The 14352-nt window shown below is 38.9% G+C and overlaps 1 protein-coding gene across 2 annotated transcripts; it reads right to left on the reverse strand.

Annotated features, from left to right (window-relative positions):
* Window positions 1–473: 473 nt before the first annotated feature.
* On the reverse strand, window positions 474–13053 carry LOC147247737 (RING finger protein 122-like). Of its 2 annotated transcripts, XM_086180952.1 has the most exons (7): window positions 12639–13051; window positions 12141–12264; window positions 5839–5995; window positions 4726–4768; window positions 4565–4606; window positions 3552–3634; window positions 474–2027 (listed from the first exon to the last, which is right to left on the reverse strand). In XM_086180952.1, the coding sequence occupies exons 2-7, from the start codon at window positions 12163–12165 to the stop codon at window positions 1907–1909; spliced, it is 471 nt and encodes a 156-aa protein (XP_086037078.1). In that variant the 5' UTR covers window positions 12166–12264; window positions 12639–13051; the 3' UTR covers window positions 474–1906. The 2 variants fall into 2 exon arrangements, with proteins under 2 accessions (XP_086037078.1, XP_086037079.1); XM_086180953.1 differs by lacking the exon at window positions 12141–12264 and having other exon boundaries at window positions 12639–13053.
* Window positions 13054–14352: the final 1299 nt, after the last annotated feature.

The following is a 14352-nucleotide window of genomic DNA, read 5'->3' on the forward strand; positions in this document are numbered from 1 at the left end:
TCCTGTTAGCACTCAATAATGTTCTGTTTTTTTAAATGAAATGCTTTAACATCCTTTTTCAGTCTCTGCCTTTGCGCTCCCATTTATAAAAGGCTTGAGGATGTTTTGAAATCCTCAGAGCTGGTGTCTGATGGATGAATCGTCTTGGTTCCAAGCTCCGGGCTCTTCGATTGTGGTGAAAGATCAAGACACATCATTCTCACACAGAGCTTCATGTCATTTTTGTACACACTGGAAATGGAGCTAGTTGGAGTTCGTCGTACAAACATTTCTCTGAGGCAGAGCTGTTCTGCAGGCAGAAGTAATCTCATTAGTACAACATTATCAACATCCCCTACAAGCCTTAAGGCACCACACAAGTGAATGGATGACACGGGATGACCCTCGGTTATTTTCTCTGACCTCACTTGGCCTTAGAATGTGGAATTTGCATATTATTTCACCTAACTGGTACCCAAGAATTCTCCAAGTCCTAAATGAATCAGACAATTGTTACTTTAATTGTTACTTTAAGAGCTCACATAGAAAAACATCCAAGTAACCAATATACATTTGGAAAAGACAAATAAGTGTTGAAGTGCAGAATCCAGGTTTATGGCTCACTAGTAGCTAGCAGCCAAGAGAAATCCACTGCTGTGTCCCAAAACAGTCTGAAAAACTTTGCAAAGATGACACACCTGGGATTTGGACACATTAATCATCATAAATGTCATCTGTCAAAATAAAAATATATAGGATATATTTTGATATTTTGATTTTTTTTAATTTTTGTTTGTTTGGCACAAAAATGTAGGTGGCACATGTTTATTTCCATTGCAATAATGTCTGAGGGCAGTGCCTAGTGCATACATTTTACAGTTTTTAAAGCAATACTTCACCCAAAAAGTGAATTTAGCCTTTAAAGTACTCATGAATCTGTGTCTAAAAAAGGTGTTTCACCTCCTGCATTACTTCTTTGTGACTCAAGAATGCAGAAAGAGACAGCCACGTATAATTAGCTTGAAGCTAATGGCATCATCTAGTATAATCCAAGTCGTCTTTACCCAGATATTTGCTCAATAATCTGCAAGCACTTTGATTTGAGCTACAAACAAACTATAGATCTTTTCAGTGTTTGATAGCAGGTGCACAGAGTGCAGCCAACACTTTAACAAACATTTTCTTTACAAAAAAAAACACTTTTACATAAATACCTTGCACCAATATTAGCCACAAAGCAACTACACTGCTAACAGTTGGTTCTGAGATTCAAGTGTGTTACACTTGTAGCAGCTAACACATACGACAAGCTGGCTGGCTGAAGAGGTTTTGTGACCTCTTTCTTGAACCAAACCACTGCATTTTTTTTCATTTTAACACTTTTAATATTCAATCCCACTTGGACATTGTCAGCACTTTCATTGTGTTCAGTTGGTGAAGTTCTCATTTGAGCAGTCTGCCTTTTGATAAGTTACGTACTGAAAATTGTAGTTTTGGGGTTTTCAGCCTGATATTTCTTGGTCAGTCTTGTCATGTCATTAGACAACCCAAAATTTACTATACTGTCACATCCCAGGTTACCACCAACCACCAACCAGGCATGTTATCACAGTTACACGTTTATGATTTCTCAGACAGCTCCATCAGTGAATGCGCATTGGAGGTGCAGTTGGAAACTGATGATGCCGGTAAGCTTGTCTACATATTATCATTTTTTAAATCCTGATATATACTTTTTTTTCCCTCTGTGAAATAGGTCACAAAGTTGTTTTTTTTTCTTTGGTTCTGCAATTTCTCTTTTAACTCACACATTTATATAATTACCTCTGCTACATCAGCTCTGCCTCAAAATGTTTGTGTCATTAAAATTACAATCAACTTAAGAGGAACTAGGGCCATCTCTTGCTCCCTAACATGCCTTCCTCTCTCAGACCTCCAGGAGACTCTGTGGCTGCTCGGGGGCTTGTGGGGGTCCAGGCTGGAGGCGACAAACAAGCTTGTTGCACATGGGACAGACGCTACGGATCTCTAACCATTTTAGGAGACACCTGAGAAAAACAGATCAGAATATGAGAGTCCTGTCAATTGAAATAGAAACGAGGTTCACAAATGATGGAGCTGGGTGGCGGTAAACATGTTGGGAATGAAGACGAGGTATTAAAATTTTGTTGAAAAGCACAAAACAGCAAGACATGCAAGATACATATTTACAGTTAACAGTGACTGGTGATACTGGTTCATGTTGACCAAAAACACTAGGAAACTTGTCTTAAAGCTCAGTTGCCAATGTTACATCTTCACTGCAGTGTAGAACCGAGTCGCTGTTGCATAAAGCACGCACATGTTCAAACGTGCAAGGGAATTAGGTTGTCAGGAACTTGCTCGTCATTTTCTCCAGAGCACCAAAGTGGCAAAGAGGCTGATGATTCTTTTCTGTCTTTCCCTGCACGTCTGACTGCTTTGCTTGTTAACTTGAAGGCAGAAATCCACCAATCCTGTGAACTGGTTAATCGAGATTTTTGCGCATCAAGAGGTATCTAAAATATAGGCCAGTGGTTTTCATGGCTTTTATTTTTAATAAAACCTTTGGCACTGGAATTTATGAATGCAGTGTTTGCTCCTAAAGTGCTTGCGTGAGATTAAAAAAAATAGACTTGAGTCACAAAAATATAAGGCAATAGAATGCTGCAGGGAAGTCACATTGTTGTAGGCAAACCTGCAATGCCATGGGTTCCCTCGACCAAAAAATAACAGGAGTTTTTTTTATACTGGAATTTAATCATGTGGCATATATTTATAACATTAGGTGCAGCGGGGAAATTAATTGTATATTGATTGAAATATGCTTGTCTAATATAGTAAAACATATTGCAATTTCAGTATCAGTAAAAAAACAATCAGATATTGATTTTTTCCAAACTCTTTCAGCCTTAAATCAAAATGATGATTTTATTCGCTAAGTGGCTAATTAACTAAAAACGTATCGAAAACCAGTATTTAGAGCCTCTCACCAACTTTTGCTCATTAGAGTTACTTTAGTTGATACTTTCCCTTGAATAGTTTCAGCATACTGTATTTATGGTCTTGTCAGAGCTGTATTAGGACTATTAAAATGTGAATTAAGTGACTGTTCATTAATTGGAAGAGACGTACATTTTTGTAATGCTGTGATATTCGTTTGACGTCCCGTCACCCAGCTTGGTCTTCACAAAGGAACACTTACTTTTAGTATTCGTAGCGAACCTGCCATTGTTAGAAGTACAAAGCTAACATTGTGCTACAAATGAACTACTCCACGCAGATGTTATGACATTTAATATAATTACGTGGTCTTGTTTAGCTTCTCGCTAGCTGTTTTTAAGAGGGTCAAAAGCTTGAGAATGCTCTTGTGTTTTGTGCAGCAGAAGAAAACGTTAAAATTTGTTCATGTATCAGAATGTTCAGCACTTCTAACACACTTCAGGGATTTTGGACTTATTCCGGTAGCAGTCAGCAAAATTAGCTGTAGAACAGTTGCTGTGTTTGCCATGGAGAGGTGCAAATTGATTAGGAAGCAAGAGTGGAAAACTTACTTCTTGTGGAATGCATGGGAGCACGGACACACTCCAAGCTCATCCCGGCTGCGAAACTCTTCTAAACAAACTGCACATGTTTGCTGAAAATATAAATCAGAGGTATTGTGTGTCTTCAAAACATCGAGATCCAACTCAGTCAATACACAGTTCAACAAGGTCAGAATGTAGACTGTACAGCCATGACATTCATTCCTTGGTAAAGATGTTCTGGAAGTTACCACAGTTTATTAAAGTTTTTGCTGACTGCTAGTAGGTCTTTATGTTGCGCACTTTGTGGAACACCACACTCTGAAATTAAGTCAGTTTCCTAGTTACAATTCTTATGTAGCATGGAATTGGAACTACTCTTAAAAAATAGCCATAAGCGCCTTCACATGACATTACTAGCAGATAATGAAAGTTCTTTCTTTCATTTTCTTTTTTATTCAGGGTGGAAAAAGGTAGATTTTCCACTTAAGTAACCACTACAGAATATTTATTTGGTCATTTTTCTACTTGACTAGGTGGTGATTACACCTGCAATCTGAAAATTCTGTCTACAATGCTGGTGAAAAAAAGGCCCTTTGTTGTTCTTTTGACACTGTTACATTTATAGTGCATAATATTTTAATATACAGAACGACCCCTTGAAGTCAAGCCCTGGGAAATGTGTTTGCATAAATTCTTGTTATGCTCATCACCGGCAGGGGAAATCTCTCTGTTTTTTTACAAGATATGGAGATTGTGTCTGCGGCAACTTTCCAGCGCCACCTGGAGGCTGCATACTGCTTTGCTCTCAAATACTGTAACAAGTCATTTTGTGGGGGGTTATGCAACATTCATTTTACAGCTGGAACAGTAACAACAAAGTAGGCCTCAGCAGACCTGACATATATATTTTGGAAATGGAAAGGGCATGTAGCATAGTGTTCAAAATGGCAGCTCTGCCGCGTGTACGTGTCTTGAAATATGTATGTCCTGACCTATATGTATCAGCATTTCTCATCCCATTCACACATTGTTCAACTTACACCAAGAAGGCTGAGTTTCTTCCCTGCTCCTTTCAAAACAACCTGTTGACAAGGATGGTTCCATGACAATGTGCATACATTTCACACAAAAATGTAGATTTATGTCATCTGGATTAGGCCCACAGTTTATGGTCACAGTGGAAATGATATCAATGTATTACCTCATTGTAGCCAAACTGTTCTCTAGCGCCTTGTCGTCGGAGTCTGTGAAACACAACAAAGTTATCACGATGTAATCTAGAGTTTTTAAAAATTCTATAATGTGCCTTGTGGCTCCACTTCTGTCTTTATCTGAGCATGTCTTATCATGCTGAATGAATCAGCTGGGTAGACGCAGGCCTGGAATTCACACAATGCAAAATTCAAGTAGCAGCCTGTGCATCTACGCTCAACACAAGCAGATTTAGAGCACTGTTTGAAGCAAGTCCATGCCAAAACATTCATTAAGGTTGAGAATACGTTATAAAAGTAGAATTGGGTAACCATTGTTCTAGTTTCAGTGAACAAATTAACATTTTAATTTCTAACTAATGTATTTCACAATTTTTTTTTTCCCTTATCTCAAAAAACTGTTTTTTTATGCACCAATTGTCCGTATAGAAGGACTCTGTACTTAAAGGAACACAACAATTTTTGGGGAAATATGCTGGTTTGCCTAGATCAGACAAGCAGATACCCTCGTCTCATCTGTGTATGCATTGAAGAGTCCCACATAGAACTGCTGATGCTGATTAACTTAGAAAAGATTATAAAAAAAATTAATCCAAAAATTCTGGTTGTGCACTGCTATCGTGATCGGGCACAGTGATTTAAAGTAGCACCTCAAAATTCCTCATGTAATTTAAACCAGCAAAACTTGTTGTTGTGGACTAGAGCAACTGCTTTTTCTAATCATGGCCAACCTTTTAAGATCAAAATCGTGAACCTTTTCTGTCTGAAGCAGAATACACAGAGGAGGAACTAACACAGTAATTGAGGTTTTTGAACAAATATGACAGACTGATAACCAAATTAACAAAACACACCCTTCTTGTGGTTGAACTGGTTTGTCCTGAAACCCTGAATGTTAACCTCAACAAAGCCACTCTGAAACTGCTTTCAGCAGCATCTGATGTTTTGTCAGTCAAACCAGCTTGTATTTATGTGTTATACAATTAGGCCTCTGCGTGCATAGATGTCTCAAGGTATCTGAGTATGTTAAATGCTGAAAGCGGGTTCATACAATTTATTGTCCTACTATATTGCTTTACATCTTATGGTCTTATGTCTCATACCTGGATAGGTAGCAGCAGAAGATGAGGCTGAGCATGAGGATGAAAAGGCCGATTCCCAGAATGATAATGTAGACATTGAGCGGTAAATGGAAAAGTGGTTCAGACGTCATCTTGCAGGAGGGGTCTGAGTTCTGCAATCCAATATCACACATACACCCTGAGAGGATTGGATACAAGAAAAGGAAGACAGAATGAAAAAATATTGAATAAATATGCCTATGATACAACATGCATAAAAACAGAATTTAAAGCATAGAAATAGAAACTAACCATTTGAACCATTACCGTATGCGTGATAGTATTACATTACTGCCTAAAATACTTGTGTGAAAGCGAATAAAAATGTTTCTTTAGAATCAATTCAAGCTCTAAAAACTGAAATATTTCCTTTTCTTGCAAAGACAGTAGTTTATGAAAGGATGATTTTAGCCAGTCAGTCTAAGTTTTCTTCTTTGAAATCATTTGTGCCTCAGTTCATTTCAAGCGTTTCAAATAGTTAGGAAATCGTGTTAATGTTTGTCAAGGAATGAAATGTGCTTATCCACAAAGAAAAACCCAAACTATTGAATGCATTCACTGAAACATGAATTGATGCAGCACAAGTGTCATAGTGAATTACAGCTACCATGTGAGTAATGTAGCCTAAATAATGTGACATTTAAAAACCAAATAGGTATTCAAAAAGGATGTTTTACATTTGGCATTTTAAGACTGAATCCATTTGTAACCATTATGAGAATACAACTGCATTTGTTACACAGCCAGAACATGCTAGCATAAACAGTATAGTCAGTGTGTGTGTGTGTGTGTGTGTGTGTGTGTGTGTGTGTGTGTGTGCGCGTAAGCATGCTGTTGCCCACGCACATTGTGGGGACATTCTCACTTTTCGACAAATTTGTTGATACAAAAGAGGCACTGTATTTTGGACCAACAACTTGGTTTTTGTATTACTGTTTTAAGTTGGCCTTGTAGTTTTGACACTTGAAGTTAAAGGGATAGTTCACTCAAAACTGAAAACAGTACTGGTGTTAAAGCTAGCCTCAGGGTATTTTGAGCAGTATGGATGTATTTTACTGTTTTCGAATTATTTTTCTTTTGTGGTCATTGTTCAGTTAAATAGCTTGGAAGATTACTACAACAGTTTTTCTTGTGAAACTCCTGAATTGTTTTGTGGACTGAATGAAAACTTCACCCAATGGGTGGATGGAATGGATGGATCCTTTTTAAAAGAAAACTGCAGTATTATTGCAGACATTATTCTGTAGACAATTCTGACTCCTGCCTACTCCTGCCTCGACACTCAACACCTCCATCAGGGAGGCAACATATTGAACATTATTTAATTTCACACAGTAATATTGACCAAGAGGTAAAGTCTCATAGCTAAACCAATTAAGGAATTAAAACCTTTGGGACAGTAATATTGATTGATGTCTTTTAAAAGAGAATGCTAGTTTCATTTGCCAACAAATAGCTACATCAACTCAGGATGTTAGCATGAGAGCTAACTTTTAAGACCAGTAGGATGGTGGCTTAGATTTTTTCTATGCATAGGTTTAGCATTGTTTGTATGCCCATTTGTGTACCCTACTGTATCGTTCTCATCCTACACTTCATTCTTCCACTGGGGGTCCTCCCAACTCCCCACATTATGTTTCTAGGTGCTTTGACAAAGGCCTTGATAGCAGCCCCACACATACCCTTTTCTACCTCCCACAGTGAGGACGTGGGATTAGATTTTAGATTTTAGAGTGTGGGTTTCAAACTGTTTAAGTGGCACACAAATCCTCCACATTGGATCTGGGAACCCTCTTGTTTCAAACCACAGTGCATCCTTAAAGGTCCAGTGTGAAGGATTTATGATGGAATAATTTTCATCTGAATAATCACCTGAACTATTCCTTTAGCTTAGAATGAGACTTCTACTTCTAAATAAGGAGCATGCCCTTTCTCATTAGGCCCACTTTGTTGTATCTTCAGGGGCCCAGGATGGACAAACATACACACGTTTTTGGCATTAGGGCAGTGACTCCGCTCCTGTCTGTTGTTTATTTTGCCAAACGTGCTTCCCTTTAACTTAATTAAGCTGTGCACTCTAAACCAGCATGTATAGAGTGTTCTGATCCATTATTTGGTGGGATGATGTTTTTCATTCTGCTGAGTTTAACACTGAACCAATCAGCACAGCTAAAGCATGGTGACACTCTTAACACCAAATACCAGCTGATCACACTGGAGCTGGCGACAATGAACATCCCCACATGAAGAGACTGCAAATGACAGATAAGTTTAATGATCGCCAACCGTTGTTTTTGTTGTTATTATTGTCGTTGTTGAGGTGTCTCTTTCACTAAACCAGTAACTGTGTGAAGTGATCTGCCTTATGACTGCAGGACTCCATGCAATGCTATCAAGGGTTTCTTTCATGTGAGGGTGTAAAGTTCACACTAAACACTACATTGAAACTAGTCAGTTTGGTATGAAATCTGTGTGAATGCTTGATTGCCTCATGAGAAAGAGGGTTCATCTTACCTACTTACTTACCTACGTCCAACCTACCAATATTTTTGGTAGGTTGGACGTAGGTTAGATGGATCAGTGTTCTTAGTACAGAGTTTATTATTACGTTGAGGCTAATGGCAAAAAAAAAAAAAAAAGCCCACCCACAAGAGCCAATACCTGTAAAATTTCTTCCCATGTGTTGCGCTAGCTATTTGTAAGTTCAAAAGTGGCCTAGTTTGAGACCAGTTCTTATTTTACATCAGCTAAGGTTTTCGGCTGCAATCGTCTCCTAATCACAAAGCAACAGAGGTAGTATAAAAGCAAAATCCCATATTGAATGCCCATTTGCAATTCATCTGTTTCTTTCAATGTCAATTTATCCACTCTATGATGCATATTATTCATTTCCCTCCAGGGACTACGTTGATTCACATCCAGTGCAATTCAGCCGTTACACTGACTGAATGACTAACAGTAGGTAAGGTTCTCACTTCTCTTTTTTCTCTTCTTAGCTTCCTCTCTCACTGTGCTATTTTGTCTTTTCATCTTATAGCAGTTCCTGGAGCCACTGAAGCAATACTTCACTCAAAACGTGCATTTTGTCTTTCAGACACACAAATAGAGTCCTTGTGTTCATGAAGTGACTAAAGTTTTATTTCTGTCTTTAATCACTTCTTTTTGTCTCCAGAATAAAGAAAGAGCCGGACACATGTATTAAGCTTGAAGCTAATAGCAGCTGGCAGCTAACAACAGCGCAACTTTTCTACACCATCCATTTACGATGTCTCAGACACATTGTCTAGTATAATGCAGGTCTTCTTTAACCAGATGACTGTACTTGCCAGTAATTCACAAACACTCTGATTTGAGTTTTAAACAGCAACAACAACCAATTACCTTTACGGGGTTATTAGTATTTGCGGAGTTTTGAGCATATAGTTGAAAAAAGAAGATGTCACATGTACTGGGCAGTGCCTTCAAGGTTTGTATAAGGACATTTTTGGTTAGCTTTGTTCGTGATATGTTGCTGTAGCTCTTCTCAGCTGTCAATCGCCATTGGGTTCAGATTAAATACGTGTAGCTGGCTCTTTTTGGATTCTGGAGCCACAAAAAAGTGATAAATGAGGGAAAAACATGTTTGTTTGCTCAAAAGCCCCATTTGAGTTCTTGAAAGCCAGAAAATATCATTTTTTGGGTGAAGTATCATTTTAAGTGTTAATCACAGGAGAGCTTATCGGCTAACACCAAGTTACAAACTGCAAAAACAGGTATTTGGGAAATGGACGAGTGATTGTAAAGATCTAGAGGAAGCTATTATATCTGGATGAAATATCTGCATAACTTTTATCTAAGCCGCAGAAAAACAGGGTCTATTAAAGGATTATTTTCATTTCTCCTGATGTTTAGTGTCCTCGTGATGCACAGTGGTTTTGCCAGGAAAGAAATCTCACACATATTTACAAAATTCACAGTCCCGACATAAAAAAACCCTCTCTGGCACTACAAAGCATTTCCATGACTATCCTTGCATCACACAGGAATGTGTTCCACTTGCTTCCTGGCCCAGGAGCACTTAGTGGCTGCAGTTTCACCTCGGGAAAAAAATAGGCAGTTTCAGCCTGAAGGGCTTGAAAATGGCACTTTTCATTCTACACAATGTGTCAACTTTAAACCGCAACACAAAATGCTTTTTTGAGGTCAAGTGCCACAAAATACATGGGGCAGTGACCCCATTCAAAGATGATGGCTCTAATGGAAAAGGGTCACACCGGGAGTGTGCCTCCTTGGTGTGAATTTAGGGGATTTGGCTATGGTTTGACAGAGGTTTAGATGTACGAGTAGGCAGCTGTAATCTTAGCACGAAGTTAGTAAATCATTGATAGTGAATAGCTCAAAGGAAGGTTTTTGACTTGAAAATACATGCAGTCTGACAGGGTACTGTACCTGAACACGTTTAAACAGGATACGTGTTTTTTTTCCTTGCAAAAACCCTGGTTACATAAAAATGTTCTTTTGAGGACTCCGTAATTTTTCATTTTACAGAGAAACACATTGTGGCTCTTTTTGGTCATGTCATTCTTTTATAAATAAATTTGAATTAAAGCCTCAAACTTCACTGCAAAGTCAATTCAGAGTTGATAAATTATGTGAAGACGCTGAAAGATTTTGGTCAAATTTATCATATCAAGTCTAACTTGTCTGTTTTCTTTTGGTGTTGAATAGTGCCGGCTGAATAATGCTGATAGTGTTCTTACAGAATATTATGATGTAATCATGAACTTAGCCTTTGACCTTTTGAATATGAATCTTGATCCAAGACTTCATATCCTGACAAAAACATCACCATTTAAGCATATTAAGTGTTTATGAAAAATGTTGTCAAAATCAACATATGGGTTCTTGAGCTATGGCCAAAAAACATTATTTTTGATGCTGCAGTTACTTTGACCTTTGGCTATCAAATTCTAATCATTTTGTCCGAGAGAATGTTTGTGACAAATCTGGAGAAACACTTCCAAGGCGTTCCTGAGAGTTTGTGCTCATGAGAAGATGAACGACCTAAAAACATAATGGCGTCCAGTCACGCAGCTGGTGTTGAAGCATGTGAATGTCCATTAGTGCTGGTCACCAGCTGTTGACAAATCCATCACTTCTGTGTGTCAGTCCTTCATAAATTAATTTGTGGCCTCACATTAATTATTACATGAAGCTGCACCACTTAAACATGACACTTCAGTAACATTGAAACTGGTCCCTAGGAAGCTAATTTAAAATAGTGATAAACTTTATAATGAAGGTACATAACAGTACATTAATGATTAGTTAGCTGCTACCAATTCCTTAATTAGTTGTTAATTAAACAGTTGACAAATATTTCTAAACATTTACTAGTGATGTTCATGTTAACTTTAGTGGTTACAGTAAAGATGGATGGAAAAACTGGGGGAGATGAGGGTGTGTTTCAGGGCGGAAGTGGGGACATGTTTAAGACATTACATAAGGTATTAATCAATGGTTAATTACGGTTGAGTAAAACTTATTTGCCAATCTTTCACAGTATATAATTAAAAACATAACTTTTATTCATTTGCCCTGATTGTAAAGGGTAGGTGAAAAAGATTTACACTGTCAAGTTATGAATAAGAACTGCAGAATATCCCCAGGAATTACTATTATTAATATTAGTGGTAGCTATTGTAGTATTACCCATGCACATAGGTAACCTTTGCTATCCTCTCTATAAGAGCCAAACCCAGCAGAATATCCTGGGCTCTGAAGAAAGACTTCGACCTTAGAAATTAGAGCAGAGTGAGAACGCATTTTGGCAAAATGGATTAAGTTTTTCAGATTTGAGATTTTCCTTAACCATCATTTGGACCAGAAGACTTTCAAAATTATGATTATCTAGAAAGCAACAGTGAAGTACTTGGAAGGAAGGTCACCAAGGTGAGTCAGATGGGGCAGCGTACAGCTTTCTGACCATCATCCTAGTTGTCTATTGCTTTAGAAAGACAGACTTCATTTTTCCTGGAGTGAGTAATCTGCATCATAGAGTGAATGGGTTGACAAGGATTCTGGATATGAGTCAACGCTTATTTGAAAGTAGTAGCTGAATGAAGAACGGACACACAAAAATCACATCTATGCTATTTAGTCAATTATTTCATCTAATTTTAAGTAGGCCATTTCGTCATTTTTCAGTGGAATACGATTTGAAAAAATTACGTTTCGCATTTAAGTATTTCTTCTGACCTGTTGAAAGGTTTTCATTATTTCAAGCTTGAGCAATGGAAACTTACCGTTGCACCATTGGACAGGATGCATCAAATGTCCAGATGTTTTGATGTTGAACCCCGAAAATCTTTTGGGTCGTGACCTCCGATAAATCCCAAATTTGGGTACTTTGTGTGATTGTTTCTAAGCCTGAAAAAAGATGAGTTTTAGTCCTGTGTTTCTGTGGATATACGATGAGTTAAATCCTTATGTTCTGGAGTGAGCAGACTTGATTAAAGATTCCCAGTTCCTCAAGAGGACATCATCCAAATAACCAGCTGCTTTTTCAAATACTATTTATTCAGTGAGGAGAAATGATTCATCTGAAAAATGTGGCAAAAACATCCTCCTCGATGCAGACAACAACACACCGAAATACAAGCATTCCTGTGTGTCTTCCTGCTGTATGACACAGCCCTGAACATTTGAGCCTCGAGGATAAAAAAGACAACAATGCAAGTAGGAAGAAATACACTCCAAATTCCATCCAGCAACCTGAGAATGAACCTCTGACTGAACAGTACCTGCTTTTTTGCTTTGTCTCCACCTCAAAACATTGTCACAAGGTTCTTCTCTCCTTCTCCTCTCCTTTTAAATCTTCATAACGTTTTCCTTCTCCGTGCCTGTGAAAACTTGCTCTTGCCAATTATGGAGACACAAAGGAAAGGGACATGGATGGGTTCTTCAGCAGCACAGCCAGCTAAGCAAGCAGTCTTAGTGTTCCTGTGAAAAGCAGCTCCGCATCTCTTCCCCTTGCCTTCCTGCTCTGAACACAGAGCACATGGAGGGATACATACACTAGAAGCCAATATGGTTAATGTTAAGTCACATTCACGCTAAAGCTTTCTTCTTCTCACATTCACTCCTCCTCCTCCTCCTCTCTGCTTCCTCGTCTCTCCTCTCCACTTCTCGTCTATGCAGCCCTCGGTTTGTAAACAGATCCATGCTCATGTGATTCGCTGTCTGCATCACAGCTCTGCTTTCACCGCCCCCTCCTTCCTCCCTTTCCCCTCCCTGCCTGCCCTCCCTCTACCCCTCGGCCCTCTGGGTTTTTCCTTCCACCTTCCCCTCCTCCTCCCTCTCCTTCCTTTGCAGCTGCAAGCTATTATTGAGCAGATGGCAGACATAGCAGATGTGGAAGGCAGTGATGTGATCATTAGGAGGTAGTTTGATATTTGACATTCATGCAGTTGATCTCCTGATTTACCTTACAACCATAACCTGGACCGATTCAGATTGAGAACTCTGATCCACTGACACAAGACTAACAACTATGCTGAGCAACTACATAACTACTTCAGACCCCACAAATTCCAGCTAGTGTTATACTTTCCACATCATCACATGCATGAGCATTTGAGAGGTTTCCTGTGACGTTAATCCCATCATCAGAGGGTCTACGTGGAGGGTCTGTGCAAACATCCGCATACTGGGCACTTTGTTGTGACTGTGTGGACTTGTTGGCACCAGCTGCACAAGCACTGGAACACCATAGTGGATCAGTCTTCAGGTCTGTGTATTTTGTTTCTGCCCCTGAATCATATGATCGTCTGTCGCCATCAGCTGTCTTGGGTGTCAATGCAGGAGAAACTGTGAGCAAATGCGTCGAACAGCAATCAGGACTTTCCTGGTCAACCTTGATCTGCTGCACATGTGGACTTCTCAGAGCCCTCTGTGGCCTGTGTCCATTTCAGAGATTAATTCTGGCCTTACTGGGCCACAAACATCCAGAAACACCATCATTATCCCTTTTCTCTCAACCCAGTCGGAGGGTCAGCTCAGAGCTGGTGCTTAATTTTGAACCAACTAGATGTGTCAGAAACAAAAGAATCAAATCTATTTGTTGACACATCTTTTAAAAAAATTCTTATCAAATGAAAGGGTGCACAATATTATATTAAAATAACTTCATAAATTCAGTTTACATTGTGCTTCACACCAAATAAAATTGTGTTTCATGCATATACTGTGGATAAATGCTGGATGGACAGGGGGCCAGTTGTCCAGGAGCCTGATATCAGATTAATCCAGCCCTGATTTCCACAGAAATGTATTGTGTAACCATTTTTATCTTGTGACTCAACAAAGTCTCCAAGGTCTTTTCATGCTGACAAGAACACAAGTGATGGGAGCAAGAAATACTCTATCACAGACCACAATGCAAGTGATAATACGAGTTTTCTCCCTCCCTCTCTCTCTCTCTCTCTCTCTCTCTCTCTCTCTCTCTCTCTCTCTTTA

Source organism: Aulostomus chinensis, chromosome 16, assembly GCF_037954235.1.
Source record: "Aulostomus chinensis isolate RoL2024-O1b breed Wild chromosome 16, RoL_Achi_v1.0, whole genome shotgun sequence".
Lineage (NCBI taxonomy): Eukaryota > Metazoa > Chordata > Actinopteri > Syngnathiformes > Aulostomidae > Aulostomus > Aulostomus chinensis.

Coding starts and splice junctions, on each gene's coding strand:
- LOC147247737 (XM_086180952.1), bottom strand. CDS start 12,165: ATGCATCCTGTCCAATGGTGCAACG. Junction 4,607..4,725: donor AACAGTTTGGCTACAATGAG/GTAATACATTGA, acceptor CCTTGTCAACAG/GTTGTTTTGAAAGGAGCAGG. Junction 2,028..3,551: donor TCCCATGCATTCCACAAGAA/GTAAGTTTTCCA, acceptor TGTTTTTCTCAG/GTGTCTCCTAAAATGGTTAG.